The 17,119-nt window shown below is 47.0% G+C and overlaps 1 protein-coding gene across 3 annotated transcripts in view; it reads left to right on the top strand.

Moving 5' to 3' along the window:
- LOC138246584 (interferon-inducible GTPase 5-like) overlaps nt 1–16,049 on the top strand; it is a 60,818-nt gene extending 44,769 nt beyond the window's left edge. For all 3 annotated transcript variants that reach the window (XM_069201271.1, XM_069201273.1, XM_069201272.1), the window contains one exon: nt 12,594–16,049. In XM_069201271.1, the coding sequence (XP_069057372.1) occupies nt 12,601–13,833 (1,233 nt within the window). In that variant the 5' untranslated portion in view covers nt 12,594–12,600 and the 3' untranslated portion in view covers nt 13,834–16,049. The remainder of the gene's footprint in view (nt 1–12,593) is intronic.
- Nucleotides 16,050–17,119: the final 1,070 nt, after the last annotated feature.

The raw sequence follows: 17,119 nt of genomic DNA, 5'->3' as shown, positions 1-17,119 counted from the left end.
ACTCACAAACACAGAACAGGTAAAGCATAGACATCAGCTTTGGAAGCTTCTCTGTCAAACACAACAGAACAGGTACAGCACAGACATCCGCAGTGCGGGCTTCTCTGAAAAACACAGGGCAGGTACAGGATAGACATCAGCTGTTCAAGCTTCTTTCCCAAACACGGAACAGACACTGATTAGACATCAGCTGTGAAAGCTTCTCTCCTAAACACGGAACAGGTACAGCATAGACTTCAGCCATGCAAGCTTCTTTGACAAACACAGAACATGTACAGCATAGAGTTAAGCTGTGCAAGGTTCTCTCCCAAACACGAATCTGTACAGCACAGATGTCAGCAGTGCAAGCTTCTCTCCCAAACATGGAACAGATACAGTATAGACATCAGCTGTGCAAGCTTCTCTTCCAAACACAGAACAGGTACAGCATAGACCTCAGCTGTGCAAGCTTCTCTCCCAAACACAGAACAGGTATGACATAGACTTCATCCACCGTGCAAGCTTCTCTCCCAAACACGGAACAGGTACAGCATAGACTGCATCTGCCTTACAAGCTTCTCTCCTAAACACAGAACAGGTACAGTGCAGGCATCATCTGCCTTACAAGCTTCTCTCACAAACATGTAACAGGTACAGCATAGACATCAGCAGTGCAAGCTCCTTTGACTGTCATGCACATGCACATACCAGGCACAGCAGGGATAGTGGAGGAAACAGCAATGCTACCATTGCAGGTTTAATACAAACTTTCTATAGAAAATGGCCTCATTGCTTTGTATTTCTCAGGTTTAGTCAAGCTTTTGTTGAAGCGGGTACCAGACTGCACAAACAAACCAGTGAGTCAGCAGCGAGTCAATGAGCTACTTGCCATGCCGGGCACTAGGCGGCTCGAGATCTCTGGAGCACTTACAAGCCGATGTGCAGGTAAACAGGTGGACACAGTGGGGTGTGCCACGGTGTGTGGTGTGATGTACCCGAGAACTGTTCTCCTGTGTCAGAAGTGCGCAGAAGGAATATATTACAACAAAGTGTCTAGGCTTCTCTAAACATACAGGTATTAACTAAACTTAATTACTCTCATTTATGAGCAAAAGGGGGAAAAACAAACAGTATGACTAGTTTCCTGGTTTAGTTTGCGTGTTGATGCTTTTTGGCAGCCACTCGTTGACCAGCTGACTCAGGACTGTTTAGCTTCTCGCTTTTTTTATTTTAACAACTCATTTATCATAATACTAAAGACACACACATTACCCTTTTTATCGTGTCCTTGTACTATAAGACGTCTTATCCGGTCCGTAGTACCAGGAAGAAACAAGTATATGCAATGCAATAGGTCTTGCATATTTTGAACAAGTTAATTGTCATATTTTGATAATAGCGCCCACGAGCAAAAAAAAAAAAAAAACATGAGTGGAAACTAAGAAAAGACAACTTAACAAAATAAAAGAAAGTTTAAAAAAATGAAACTTTGCAATTTTATTTGTCCTGCTGGGCACGTGTTTGCCAGTCATAAGCTTTCTGTTAGCGGGGCACTGCAAGTTAGAACAAAATAGTATCTCAATCAAGTCAGGAGCAGCGGACGGGCACTAATTAAGTTGAAATCAATTAGTGCTTGATCCCTGCTCCACACAGAGGAACGGAAATGATGCCAGGCATGCCTTGACAAATTGTGAGGTTATAAAGAAGAGTGCCACGCAAACCAACAAATGGTGAGCAACAGGCCATGCCCTTTACTGAACACAACAGCGTCTCGGATACGAGACGCATGTGCTAGCTCATGCACTCACAGGCTCTACCCTAAAAAGAGAAACATGACTCCATACTAATTGTTTAAAAAAACATCTGTGCACAGTAGACTCAGCGCCAATTAGCTCGTTTAACACTTGCATCCTCTTCAAAATAAACAGCTGCGCTTTAACTAAAGAGCAGGTTAGTTGACCCCCGCACACGCTGTAGGAAACTGGCACTTGTTGCAGTTACCCCCCCACACACACACACTTTTTGCCTGATTTTGCTGCTGATTTGACTGAGAGTGTGCTGGGATTCTGCTAACCAGGCCCCAGTACCAGTGTTCTTTCCCTAAAAATGTGCAATTGTTTTCACAGTTGGCACACCTAAGGCACACAGATAAGCCCCATGTAAAAGGTACCAGTAGGACCAAGGGCCCTGTGACCAGGGTCCCTAAGGGCTGCAGCATGTGTTGTGCCACACCCCCCTCACCTAACGCATGCACACTGCCATTGCAGATTGTGTGTGTTGGTGGGGAGAAAAAGGTAAAGTCGACAAGGCATCCCCCTCAAGGTGCCATGCCCACAAAACCCTGCCTTTGGCATAGGTAATTCACCCCTCTAGCAGGCCTTACAGCTCTAAGGCAGGGTGCACTATACCACAGGTGGGAGCATAGCTGCATGAGCAATATGCCCCTACAGTGTCTAAGTCCATTCTTAGACATTATAAGTGCATTGTGGCCATATTAAGTATATGACCTGGAAGTTTGTAATTACGAACTCCACAGTTCCATAATGCTTCACTGAATACTGGGAAGTTTGGTATCAAACTTCTCAGCACGATAAACCCCCACTGATGCTACTATGAGATTTATTAAAAAAGGAGGGAGGGAATCCCCAGGACCCCCCCTACCGCGAACCTCCAACAGAGATATCCGACGTCTAAAGGACACACTGCACCCGCAGCCCCCAGGCCTTGGAGAAACTGACCCCATTGTGCCTCAACCTTCAACAGGCAGTCCTCCTCCCTGTCCAACCGGTGGTGTGCCTGAGACAACCCCTGGACTTTGCCCGCAGCCTCTGAGTGACCCCTGGGGGTCTCCTCATAGATCAGCATTGGAAACCCGACATCCTGTTTGCACCCTGCACCTGGGCCGTCCCTGTGCCGCTGAGGGTGTGTGTTTGGTGCCTACTTGTGGACCCTGCAGTGCTCTTCGAATCCCTGCTGGTCTGCCCATCTGAGTCGCGGGTACTTACCTGCTGGTTGACCTGATTCCGAGTACCCCCTTTCTCCATAGGAGCCCACGTTAAATTTGATCAACTTTGACCTCTGCACCCAGCCAGCCCCGTATTGCTGGTGGTGGGTGCTTGGGGTTAACTTGAACCTCAACCCGTGGACTTTTTAAAACCCGGAGACTGACACTGTAACCGTTGTACTTACCTGTAAAACGACCTAACATTTCTTTCCCCCAGAAACTGTTTCTGAAAATTGTGCTATGCCCATTTTTTAAATAGATTATTGCCAATATTTCAAAAAACTGTATTACTTACTGTAGGAGGCTGGCCTGGCTAATAGTGGGTACCTGTAAGAAAGTACCATCTTGCCTGGCATGTTACCCCCATATTTCACTGTATATATGTTGTTTTAGTCTATGTGTCACTGGGACCCTGCCAGGCAGGGCCCCAGTGATCATAAGTATGTGCCCTGCATGTGTTCCCTGTGTGATGCCTAACTGTCTCACTGAGGCTCTGCTAACCAGAACCTCAGTGGTTATGCTCTCTCTGCTTTCCAAATTTGTCACTAACAGGCTAGTGACTAAATATACCAATTCACATTGGCATACTGGTACACCCATATAATCCCCTAGTATATGGTACTGAGGTACCCAGGGTATTGGGGTTCCAGGTGATCTCTATGGGCTGCAGCATTTCTTTTGCCACCCACTGACACTTTTGCCACGCTCTGACAATTCTTACACAGGACTGCCAGTGCACCCTGCGTGAAATAACGTCCACGGTATTTCACAGCGATTTACCACTGCACATAAGTAACTTATAAGTCACCTATATGTCTAACCTTCACCTGGTGAAGGTTGGGTGCAAAGTTACTTAGTGTGTGAGCACCCTGCACTAGCCAAGGTGCCCCCACATCGTTCAGGGCAAATTCCCCAGACTTTGTGAGTGCGGGGACACCATTACACGCGTGCACTATACATAGGTCACTACCTATGTATAGCGTCACAATGGTAACTCCCTACATGGCCATGTAACATGTCTAAGATAATGGAATTGTCACCCCAATACCATTCTGGTATTGGGGGGACAATTCCATGATCCCCCGGGTCTCTAGCACAGAACCCGGGTACTGCCAAACTGCCTTTCCAGGGTCTCCACTGCAGCTGCTGCTGCTGCCAACCCCTCAGACAGGTTTCTGCCCTCCTGGGGTCCAGGCAGCCCTGGCCCAGGAAGGCAGAACAAAGGATTTCCTCTGAGAGAGGGTGTTACACCCTCTCCCTTTGGAAATAGGTGTGAAGGGCTGGGAGGAGTAGCCTCCCCCAGCCTCTGGAAATGCTTTGATGGGCACAGATGGTGCCCATCTCTGCATAAGCCAGTCTACACCGGTTCAGGGATCCCCCAGCCCTGCTCTGGCGCGAAACTGGACAAAGGAAAGGGGAGTGACCACTCCCCTGACCAGTACCTCCCAGGGGAGGTGCCCAGAGCTCCTCCAGTGTGTCCCAAACCGCTGCCATCTTGGAAACAGAGGTGTTGGGGGCACACTGGACTGCTCTGAGTGGCCAGTGCCAGCAGGTGACGTCAGAGGCTCCTTCTGATAGGCTCTTACCTCTCTTGGTAGCCAATCCTCCTTCCTTGGTAGCCAAACCTCCTTTTCTGGCTATTTAGGGTCTCTGCTTTGGGGAATTCTTCAGATAACGAATGCAAGAGCTCACCAGAGTTCCTCTGCATCTCCCTCTTCACCTTCTACCAAAGGGTAGACCGCTGAATGCTCCAGGACGCCTGCAAAACCGCAACAAAGTAGCAAGACGACTACCAGCAACATTGTAGCGCCTAATCCTGCCGGCTTTCTCGACTGTTTCCAGGTGGTGCGTGCTCTGGGGGTAGCCTGCCTTCACCCTGCACCAGAAGCTCTGAAGAAATCTCCAGTGGGTCAACGGAATCTTCCCCCTGCTAACGCAGGCACCAAAAGACTTCATCACTGGTCCTCTGGGTCCCCTCTCATCCTGATGAGCGTGGTCCCTGGAACACAGAAACTCTATCCAAGTGACTCCCACAGTCCAGTGACTCTTCAGTCCAAGTTTGGTGGAGGTAAGTCCTTGCCTCCCCACGCTAAACTGCAAAGCTGTGTACCTCGTGATTTGCAGCTGCTCCGGCTCCTGTGCACTCTTCCAGGATTTCCTTTGTGCACAGCCAAGCTTGGTCCCCAGCACTCCGTCCTGCAGTGCACAACCTTCTGAGTTGTCCTCTGGCGTCATGGGACTCCCTTTTGTGACTTCGCGTGGACTCCGGTTAACTTTTCTTCTAAGTGCCTGTTGGGGTACTTCTGCGGGTGCTGCCTGCTTCTGTGAAGGCTCTCTGAGTTGCTTAGCGCCCCTTCTGTCTCCTCCTCCAAGTGGCGACATCCTGGTCCCTCCTGGGCCCCTGCAGCACCCAAAAACCTCTACCACGACCCTTGCAACTAGCAAGGCTTGTTTGCGGTCTTTCTGCGTGGGAACACCTCTGCAAGCTTCATCGCGACGTGGGACATCCGTCTTCCAAAGGAGAAGTTCCTAGTCCTCTTCTTTCTTGCAGAACTCCAAGCTTCTTCCAACCGGTGGCAGCTTCCTTGCACCTTCAGCTGGCATTTCCTGGGCTCCTGCCCCCTCTCGACACTGTCGCGACTATTGGACTTGGTCCCTTTGTCTTAAAGGTACTCAGGACCGGAAATCCGTTGTCAGTGCACTGCTGGTGTGTGTTCTTCCTGCAGAATCCCCCTATCACGACTTCTGTGCTCTCTGGGGGTAGTAGGTGCACTTTACTCCTACTTTTCAGGGTCTTGGGGTGGGGTATTTTTCTAACCCTCACTGTTTTCTTACAGTCCCAGCGACCCTCTACAAGCTCACATAGGTCTGGGGTCCATTTGTGGTTCGCATTCCACTTTTGGAGTAAATGGTTTGTGTTGCCCCTATACGTATGTGCTCCTATTGCAACCTATTGTGATTCTAACTGTTTGCATTACTTTTCTTGCTATTACTTACCTAATTTTGGTTTGTGTACATATAACTTGTGTATATATATTACCTTCTTACTGAAGGTACTCACTGAGATACTTTTGGCATATTGTCATAAAAATAAAGTACCTTTATTTTCAGTAACTCTGTGTATTGTGTTTTCTTATGATATTGAGCATATGATATAAGTGGTATAGTAGGAGCTTTACATGTCTCCTAGTTCAGCCTAAGCTGCTTTGCCATAGCTACCTTCTATCAGTCTAAGCTGCTAGAAACACCTCTTCTACACTAATAAGGGATAACTGGACCTGGCACAAGGTGTAAGTACCTCTGGTACCCACTACAAGCCAGGCCAGCCTCCTACAGTACCTGATGGTACTTACGCCTTGTGCCAGGTCCAGTTATCCCTTATTAGTAGATTAGCAGTGTTCTAGAAGCTTAGGCTGATAGAGGTAGCTATAGCAGAGCAGCTTAGGCTGAACTAGGAGAAATGCAAAGCTTTTACTATACCACTTCATATAGGTACTATATCACAAGAAACACAATACTCAGAGTTACTAAAAATAAAGGTACTTTATTTTAGTGACAGTGTGCCAAACATATCTCAGAGGATATACTCCCTTAGGAGGTAAGTGAAATACACAAAATATACACACAAACCAAAATCAGGTAAGTAAGACAGTTAGAAAATAGTGCAAACACTGTAGAATACAATAGGGTGCAATAGGCCTAGGGGCAACATAAACCATATACTCTGAAAGTGGAATGCGAACCACGAATGGACCCCTAGGCTAGTGTAGTGTGTAGAGGGTCGCTGGGAGTGTAAGAAAACACTAAGGGTGTCCAAGATACCCCACCCCAAGACCCTGAAAAGTAGGAGTAAAGTGATACTACTTCCCCAGAAACACACTAAACTCGTGATAGAGCATTCTGCAAAGACCACAACAGACTGCAAAGCACTGAAGACAGATTCCTGGACCTGAAGACCTGCAAAGGAAGGGGACCAAGTCCAAGAGTCGTGAAAGTGTCCAGTGGGGGCAGAGGCCCACTAAACCCCGGATGAAGGTGCAAAATGGCTGCCTCTGGATGGAAGAAGCTGAAGATTCTGCAACAACGAAAGGTGCTAGGAACTTCTCCTTTGTGCAGAAGATGTCCCACGGAGTGCTGGAGGATGCAGCGTTGTTTCTTTGGAGAAAGACCGCAAACAAGCCTTGCTAGCTGTAAAGGTCGCAGTTGTAGAAAAAGGGTGCTGCCCGGGCCCAGGAAGGACCATAATGTCACCACTTGGTACAGGAGACAGAGGGGGCCCTCAGCAACAGAGAGAGCCTATGCACAAGAAGGCAGCACCCGCAGAAGTCCTTGAACACGGGTTCAAGAAGAATGAGCACGGCGGTCGTCTCAACACTACAAAAGAGGGTCCCACAAATCCGGAGGTCAACTCAGGGAGTTGAGCAATGCAGGACGGAGTGCTGGGGACCTGGACTAGGCTGTGCACGAAGGATTCCTTGCAAAAGTGCACAGAAGCCCTAGCAGCTGCAGTTCACACGGTGCACAGGATTACTGTCTGGAGAGGAGAGGCAAGGACTTACCTCCTCCAAATTTGGATAGTTGGACCACTGGACAGTCTGGGTCACTTGGGTCCACCACCTGTGTTCCAGGGGCCACGCTCATCAGGATGAAAGGGGTCCCAGAGTACCGGTGACGCTGAAGTTTGGTGCCTGCTGGAGCAGGGGGAAGATTCCGTCGACCGTTGGTAGCCCCCAAAGCATGCACCACCAGGAAACAGTTGAGAAAGCCAGCAGGATTAGGCGCTACAATGTCGCTAGTAGTCTTCTTGCTACTTTGTTGCAGTTTTGCAGGCGTCCTGGAGCAGTCAGCGGTCGATTCTTGGCAGAAGTCGAAGAGGGAGATGCAGAGGAACTCTGGTGAATTCTTGCAAGTCGTAATCTGAGGAAAAGCCCACAGGAGAGACCCTAAATAGCCCTCAGAGGAGGATTGGTCAGGTAAGCACTTATCAGGAGGGGTCTCTGAGGTCACCTGCTGGCACTGGCCACTCAGAGGCCCCCATTGTGCCCTCACACCTCTGGATTCAAAATGGCAGAGGTCTGGGACACACTGGAGGAACTCTGGGCACCACCCCTGGGGTGGTGATGGACAGGTGAGTGGTCACTCCCCTTTGTCCAGTTTTGTGCCAGAGCAGGGACTGGGGGTTCCCTGACCCGGTGTAAACTGGCTTATGCAAGGAGGGCACCACCTGTGCCCATTAAAGCATTTCCAGAGGCTGAGGGAGGCTACTCCTCCCCAGCCGTTAACACCTATTTCCAAAGGGAGAGGGTGTAACAGCCTCTCTCAGAGGCAATTCTTTGTTCTGCCTTCCTGGGACTGGGCTGCCCAGACCCCAGGAGGGCAGAACCCTGTCTGTGGGTTGGCAGCAGCGGTAGCTGCAGAGAAAAACCCAGAGAGCTGATTTGGCAGTACCCGGGGTCCATAGTGGAGCCCCAGGGATGCATGGGATTGGCACCCCAATACCAGATTTGGCATGGGGGGATAATTCCATGATCTTAGATATGTTACATGGCCATATTTGGAGATACCATTGTGAAGCTACATATAGGTATTGACCTATATGTAGTGCACGCGTGTAATGGTGTCCCCGCACTCACAAAGTCCAGGGAAATTGCCCTGAACGATGTGGGGGCACCTTGGCTAGTGCCAGGGTGCCCACACACTAAGTAACTTTGCACCCAACCTTCACCAGGTGAAGGTTAGACATATAGGTGACTTATAAGTTACTTAAGTGCAGTGTAAAATGGCTGTGAAATAACGTGTGCGTTATTTCACTCAGGCTGCAGTGGCAGTCCTGTATAAGATTTGTCTGAGCTCCCTATGGGTGGCAAAATATCTGCTGCAGCCCATAGGGATCTCCTGGAACCCCAATACCCTGGGTACCTAGGTACCATATACTAGGGAATTATAATGGTGTTCCAGTGTGCCAATTAGTATTGGTAAAATGGTCACTAGCCTATAGTGACAATTTTAAAGGCAGAGAGAGCATAGGCACTGATGTTCTGGTTAGCGGAGCCTCAGTGACAGTTAGTCACTACACAGTTACACACATTCAGACCACAAACTATGAGCACTGGGGTCCTGACTAGCAGGATCCCAGTGACCCAGGCAAAAACAAACTTACATACATGTAAAAATGGGGGTAACATGCCAGGCAAGATTGTACTTTCCTACACTTACCTATTTCACACACAGTACTGTTGAAACCTGTGTGAAATACGAAACTTTGAAGGTACTTACCTGCAACTTGAATCTTGTGGTTCTAAAAATAAATTAAGAATATACATTTTTACAATATAAAAACCATTGGTCTGGAGTTAAGTCATTGAGTGTGTGCTTCTCCTTCTGTTTTCTGTGTGTATACAACAAATGCTTTGCACTACCCTCTGATAAGCCTAACTGCTCGACCACACTACCACAAAAGAGAGCATTAGTATTATCTACCTTGGCCTCTGTGAAGCCTCTGGGGAACCCATGTACTCTGTGCACACTATGGGCCTCATTACGACCCTGGCGGCCGGCGGTAAGCTGGCGGTAACACTGCCAACAGGCTGGCGGTGTTCCGCCAGCAATTATAACCGTGGCGCAATAGCCACGGCCATACTGCCGGCCCTCAACTATACCGCCAGCTCTGCAGAAGAACTCCCTGGCAAAGATGCCTCTGCTGTGCAGCAGCGCTATGATGCCCCTGCTGTGCCAAATTTGTCAAACCACTCACTCAAATGGGGGTTTTACATAAAATATGTAGAATAAAAGGGCAAAGGTAACACCAATCGCTGAAACTGTTAAAACACAAAATGCAGCATTTGATGGTGCAGGCCCACAAGCTCCTTATGTTGGAGGGCAATAAAATGTGCAAAGAACGAGGGTTAAGTTGGCAGAGTTGTGTACTCATTTTAAGAGTTGTGAGGATTGAGAACTGGAGAAGGGTTGCCCTGGCTCTGTCTGTCTGAGGTAGCACAGCCCAGGGGTGGCTTGTTGCATGTGTGCTGTAGCACAACGGTTGTAATGGACAGGATGTCTCTTTTGAGATCCCAGTTCGAGAGGGAAGTGGCTGGTTGTTAAGCATGTTCCTGGTGGAAGAGTAGGGATGTCACTATTGTATTTTGTGAACAATAAGCTACCAGAATCTTCAACATCCTGCTTGCCAACCTTAAGCACAAGAGAAATTTACATTTATTCCTTTTTTAACAAATGGTGGCAAAGAACGTTTAGCCCTTCGTTCAGCCACTGGCGTTCTAGCTGCCCTGCTTCATTAAGGGTTCTCTCAAAGACAGCAACTCTCCAAGTATTGCCTCCTGCAGAGATAATACAACCAGTCGGATTCATGATGTCTCAATTTCATGCTCATGGAACAGTTGTGGCGTAGTGACCCCAGGGCTATCTGCCTTGTATGTCCGCAAAGGAAATGCAAAAGCCACCTTATTTCCAATGAGTTCAGAAACTTACCTGAACCCAAAGACATCCTGATTATTACAGCTTTGTCCACAATTTGTTTTATAGAGGGAACTTATCAATAAAATTTGGATGGACCCAAACCCCTTCCCCTGTAGCACTTTAGTCTCCATCATGAATGTTCACTTGCTTTTTTAGGGAAGGGGCTGTCAGTCTCCCCCCTGATTACCATCAGCTGGTATCACAGGATGTTGCCACCTACTTAACCCTTTGTCCTCCTGATTCTCCAAAGATGGGACTTCTCATTAGACAACTCAATCACCTCCCCAATCATTCTCCACTACCATTCATAACATATATAAAATTGACCTGTAAACACGTCACGTCAAACTCTCCAAAATGACCCATGGGGGACAGTATTTCAACATAAGGATCCCTGGAAAAGAAGAAAAGTTCTTTCTGTGGACGCATCTTGCTCCTTCCTTTCCCAGCCAAAGTCGTAGAGAAAGACAGCAACAGGCAACTTTCCACCCATCTAAAACATCATCACCTTCTGGACTCCACCTGACGACATCTGGTCCATCATGAACAGAGGGGAAAACGCTGCCCTCATCCTGCTCGACCACTAAGCAGCCTTCAACACCATTTCCCATGACACCCTCATCGCCAGACTCCTGGACCGAGGAATTCAAGGACCCACCCTGAGTTGGATTGCCTCCTCCAACAGAACTCAATGAGTCAGACTTTCACTCTACACCTCCGAACACAAGCAGCTTGTCTGTGGAGCCCCCCAGTGCTGCTCCTTCAGTCCAACCCTGTTCAATGTGTAGATGTTGCCCCTCAGCTGCATCATGAGAGCCCACCACATCAACATTGTCTCCTACACTGACGACGCTCAGCTCATCCTACCCTCACCGACACAAACAACACCACCAGGACCTATTCCATCTCCTGCATGTCCAATGTGGCCAACTGGATGAAAAAGAGCTGCATTAAACCCAACATGGACGAAATAGAACTCTTGATCTTCTGAAACAAGAGCTCCCCTTAGGACTCCTTATGGTGGCCATCTGGATTAGGTCCCAGGTCCACACCTACAGACCGCTCCAGAAACCTCAGCATTATCTTAGATGACAAACTCACAATGAATAAACAGGTCAGGGCTGTGATTGCATCATGCTGCCTCATCCTCGGAATGCTTCACAAGATTTCCAAAAGGCTTCCATTGCACACAAGATGCACGGTCACCCAGACCATCATAACTAGTAGACTCAACTACGGCAACGCACTCTATGTCAGCATCTGCAACCAACTTACACAAAGACTCTATACCATCCAAAACACTGCTGCCAGACTCCTGCTGGATGTCACTAAACTACACCGACTACCCACCCAGAAACTCTTGACAGTTCAAGCTGCTCATTCACACCCGCAAAGCTTTCCACAACACCTGACCAACTTACCTCAATGACCAACTTCAACTTTACCAACCTTCCAGACAGCTATGCTTTACCTCTCTCTCCCTCGCACGGGTCCCCTGCATCTGCAGAAGCAAGTCATAAGAGCGCGAGCTACTTCACTGCTGAATTTTCACAAGAAACTGAAGGCCTGGCTGTTCACCTGTGAGCGCCCCTGGCCTACGTACCTACTTGATACCACCACAGGTAATAAGCTGCACCATAGAAACCAACATAACATAACCTAACACTAGCTTTGTGGATAATACTTCAGAGTTTGCTCTCAGCATGGCTCATACATGCATCAAGGTTGATGTCTCTAATAACTTTCTGCTCTTGTTCACAAGAATACTTCTTATAGGTCTATTTCTGGTGTAATGTGGTTGAAAAGGATTCACAACAAATGTCGCGATAATTACCCAGCTCTATATTTGTATAATTGTAAAAAGTGACTTCTTGTTGTGCTTTTAAGGTTTTTACCTGTAAGTCATCCTTCCAAGTGGCTGTCACCTTTACTGAAAAAGTCTGTTCACCCCAGGTGATCTTTCTGAACTGTGTATGGGTTTTCAGATTGTAGACAAAGAAGAGGGATTACGCGAGAGAAAAAAGAGGCAGAGTGGAATAGAGAGCGAACAGTGGAAGTAGGTTCCTTCTGCCTTTGCATGAAACCATGCATTAACTACTGTTTTTTTTTAAACTGGTTTCTTTGTGGCCTTTTTCAGATCTACAATGTCTACCGTACAAGTTCGAGAGGAGGACCTTCTTGAAATGAGCACTGTGCTCAAGTCCAGCGCCGTGCTTGATGTCACTGAACAGGTGCAGTCCCTGATAGCGTCGTTGGAATCCACCACGCTGGATATTGCTGTAGTAGGTGAATCTGGTGCAGGCAAATCCACTTTTGTCAATGCAATCCGTGGTGTTGGGGATGACGACATTGGAGCTGCCCAAACTGGGGTCACAGAGACTACCACAGTACCGACAGCTTATCTACATCCAAACCTGCCAACTGTTCGCCTTTGGGACCTCCCAGGCATTGGGACTTCCAACTTCCAAGCAGACCAATACCTAGACCTGGTCAATTTTCAGAGGTATGATTTCTTCATCATTGTTGCATCCGAACGATTTAGGGAAAACCACGCCAGGCTGGCCCGCAGCATCCGGGCAACGAAGAAGCATTTCTATTTTGTCCGTACTAAGGTTGACCTAGATTTGAATGCTTGCAGCAGACGCAGAAAGAGACAATTCACTGAGGAGAAAGTCCTCAATGAGATTCTTGCCGATTGCACACAGTGCTTGGAAAAAGAGGGCGAGCATGATCCCAAAGTGTTCCTGCTCTCTAGCTTCGAGCTGCACAAGTATGATTTCCAGAAGCTGCAGAACACCCTAGAGCAGGACCTCGATGGGCAGAAGAGGCACGTCTTGCTTCTGTCCTTTCCAAACATCACGGAAGAGATCATTAAAAAAAAGAAGCAATCCTTACAGAGGGAGGTCTGGAAGAAAGCCATACTAGCTTTCTTCATATCATCCTTGCCTTCGAAACCAGTGCATTTTAACATGCCTATGGTCATGAAGACCTTAGCATCCTACAAGCAGACCCTAGGGCTGGATGATGAGTCCCTTGGCTCTCTGGCAGCCAAAGTTAACAAATCGCTCCACAGCCTCAGGAATGAGATCACCAGCCCTGTAGGGAGAGGCATGAATAAAGACTCTGTGAAAGCTGCATTAAGCATGGCAGCTGTTGCAGGCCACACAGCTGCCAACCTTGTGGAGAAGCGGGTCCCCGTCATTGGCAACCTCGTGGCTGGAGCAATCTCTTTTGTGGCTGTCTACATTCTTCTCATCACTTCCTTGGAAAACCTTGCGAAAGATGCTCAGAAGGTCCTGGCGAGGGCTTTGTGCTCCGAGGAGGAAGAAAAAGTGGAGGCCTACCAGCGGCTAGACCCAGGCTTTCTCTATGACTGATGGCTGCCGCCGAGTTTGAAACGTGGCTCTTAATAAACCTGTAAAAAGGCTGAATGCGAGGCAGATATCCATTGTCTGTGCAAAAGGAGCTTTATTCCATTTGCTTTAAATGCAACCTCATGAGAAGGACCCCTAAGTGTTTAGCACAGAGTGGTGTACCACACCTACAAAAAGGTAATGCCCTCTGGTTGTATTGGTCTTGAATAAAGTCGAATAAAGAGTTGGGACACAGAAGTGACATTTTGAATACTATGGCTTAGGGTGCAGTGTGATGGACTGTAAAAAAAATCAATTTGCTTCTGCCAACACCCTGGACACACTTTACTAGAAATGTATAGTCTGAAACCTCCATACATGCAGCTGCTCAGTTCTGTTCTGTGAATTCGATTGGACCTTAAGTCTCAAAACATCAATTTTTTGTTATATTTCTCCATCTGATGGTGAACCTGAAGCGTTTGTTAAACCACCACAGGGCAAAGTGCTGCTTCTCTTTGTTATGCTGAGGTTGACTTCAGTCTCACCATCTTGTCTTAGCTGATTGCATTCAGGTAAACCCTGTAGTGTCCAGAGCATATTCTACTGGCAGCATGACCTACGCAGCACCACATCTCAGATCTGATGGTCTAAGTCTGGGGTTGGAAATGTTGTCCACAGCTGCGTGGAGAACATGCCAGATCTTCAGGATATCCACAGAAGATGCATTCACATACATTTAATCTAACTGGGAATATGTTGTATAGTTGGTTATTATGTTGAAAGTCTAAGAAAGATTCGGTTTTCACATTGGTCTAAATGATAGACATTCTCTAAGTCGAGTTCAAGGGCCAGTTTAATAAGTTACAAATCTCCTTTGCGTTTCCCAATGTCTGGGGGCATGCCACTGTCATTGTCAAAATACCAAAAGTATTAGATCCGCCCTAAACTCATTCTGACAATGGAAGCCTACCTGAGACAACCTAGGGTGGCTGTATGTGGCGCCCTAAGAAAATCACCAAATCAAAGACATAAGGTTGTAACATCCCTGCAGACTTTGAGAGAAAAAAACCCTGCAGCGGGACCTACCAGCCAGGCCTTAGCATTCTGGGGTTGCCTCAAAAGGACTGCAACATATGCTGTTTGCCAAACACGAAGCTAGTCTACCTTCATAACGTCCGAAAGGTGGCACCCCATGTGTGCCCTCCTTAAACTCTTTGGCCATAATATTCTGCATGCACGGTTTGTCTGACCGAGGCCCACGTTACCACTGAATACTTCTTTGCAAGAACTCTTCCAGGCCAGTACACCAAGATGTGCTTCCTAGAATGTAACAAACTGAAGAAATCCCACAATTGTCTTACCACAAGTGTAGGAGATTCACCCTGATCTGGAGAGAACCAGCAGTCTGCTGTCAGTGCAGGACAATGCACTAATAAATCTTGGGAGTTCCAGAATTCTCCCGGCACCCCCGATATATTGTTCGTCCAGAATTAGGAGGGACCTAAAACATTTGCTGAAGCGGAACAGGACATTTCTAAATTCCCTGTTAGTCGACCTCTTTCGACTCTGCTGTTGGCAGCCATCGGGATGTCTATTTAAGCTATGCACTGGAGGCACTTAACTCCTGGCTAGTCTGGGTTTCTTTCAGGTTTTTTTTTGTAGGATCATTTTTTGTGAGAGTGGGTTATAGGTGGGCGGGCGGTGGCTCCGACCACTTTGCCTGAACACTACAGGCTGCCTCCCATGTGTTTGTTTACAGTGCGTTTCTGTTGCCTCTGCAAGTATTTGATCCAGTTAAGTTTAGGAAATTGCTTCTCTGACATTCCAATACTCAATCAATGACATCAGCTAAAAAAGGCGCCTTTTGGGGGTAAATTAAATAGAAATCTAGCATTTTCTCTGCCTGTATATTTTTGTAAGTTTGAGTTGGGTTTGGGGATATTATAGGCCTGTATTAGAGATGGTGGGACAAAGTGTTATCAGCCTTAAGGCGATCTGATGCTGTTGAACACACCTCAGTGGAGGGGTCCCAGACTGGAATGGCACGTCTCATGCAACTGAAATTCCATTGTGCTCACCAAAATGGGACTTAAGGGTAAAAATGATGTTTTTATAATAATGCTTTTTTTATGAAATGAAGGTTCTTTTCTAGAAGGTTTGAAATAGAAACATCACTGTAGAACAATGAAGAATATTTTATCTCTTTATTTTAATAATCAATAAAGGATTTATTCAAAATGGCTTAGGTACTGTTCTGTTTTATATGGCCTGTTTTACTCTCATGCGTTATAGGGGTCTAATTCGCTTTGACAGTTTACCAAATTGTAGTATAGCCAATGCCCAACCGTACAAATATAGATTTGGATGAAAAACAGTTTAAAGTTAATATTAGAGAGGGCACGATATAAAATTCAAGGTCCCCACCAAAAAATAAAATGTATATATATACAAATATATATATATATATATATACATATATATGTTTTTTAAGTATTTCCTGAAAGAATAGAAGGCAAAATGTGTTGAAATGCAGGTTACTCGGGTGGCACAGGGAAGACACATTGACATCAGGTCGCGTACGCTTCTTAACTTTACAAGTATAGGTGGTGCGTAGAAACCCCACCTGGAGTTAGAGGGGTCTTGCCCAGCCTTCACGTATACAATGCATGGCATATTGGTCACTGATAGAACTAGGGCAGGGAGAGCATTCCACACACTGGCATCACTCCCTAGACACCCTATTCATGCAGGAGAGATGGAGACACATAGGAAATCACACATCTCCCTCCTTCTCCGGAACACAACACACACACACACACACTCAACCCACCCTAAGAACTACTGTTCATTCTAACCCTACACACTTTTGTCTTAATTCACAACTGCTACAAAATATAAATCACAAACCTATAGCCTGAGACCTTCACCTCTGCCTCTCCCATCCCTTCTGTGCGGAGATGGCAAAGATCTCTGCACACGTAGCTATACAAATGAATAATAACTCTGAGGGGGACATGGAGAGTGATGGGGGATGGGGAAATACTTACTGCTAGATGGGAGGGGGTTTAGGGAAATCTACAGAGGGCTTTGGGAAGGACATGAAAACACCCATCCACAAATGAGTAAGACATTTGTAATTCACTAAATACTACATCCCTGAAGGGGTCAAAACAGGCCCAAATTTATCCCAGGCAGTCTTGGAGTAAGTCAAGCACCTCACATGGCTGTTCACTGCTGCTACAGCACACATCCCCAGAGAACAATGATGGCAGAGAATTAAACAAACATCCTACAGGGACTAATGCTGAGT

Source organism: Pleurodeles waltl, chromosome 7, assembly GCF_031143425.1.
Source record: "Pleurodeles waltl isolate 20211129_DDA chromosome 7, aPleWal1.hap1.20221129, whole genome shotgun sequence".
Classification (NCBI taxonomy): domain Eukaryota; kingdom Metazoa; phylum Chordata; class Amphibia; order Caudata; family Salamandridae; genus Pleurodeles; species Pleurodeles waltl.
The sequence above is the reverse complement of the archived record's forward strand: the minus strand, read 5'-3'. Positions and strand labels throughout refer to the sequence as shown.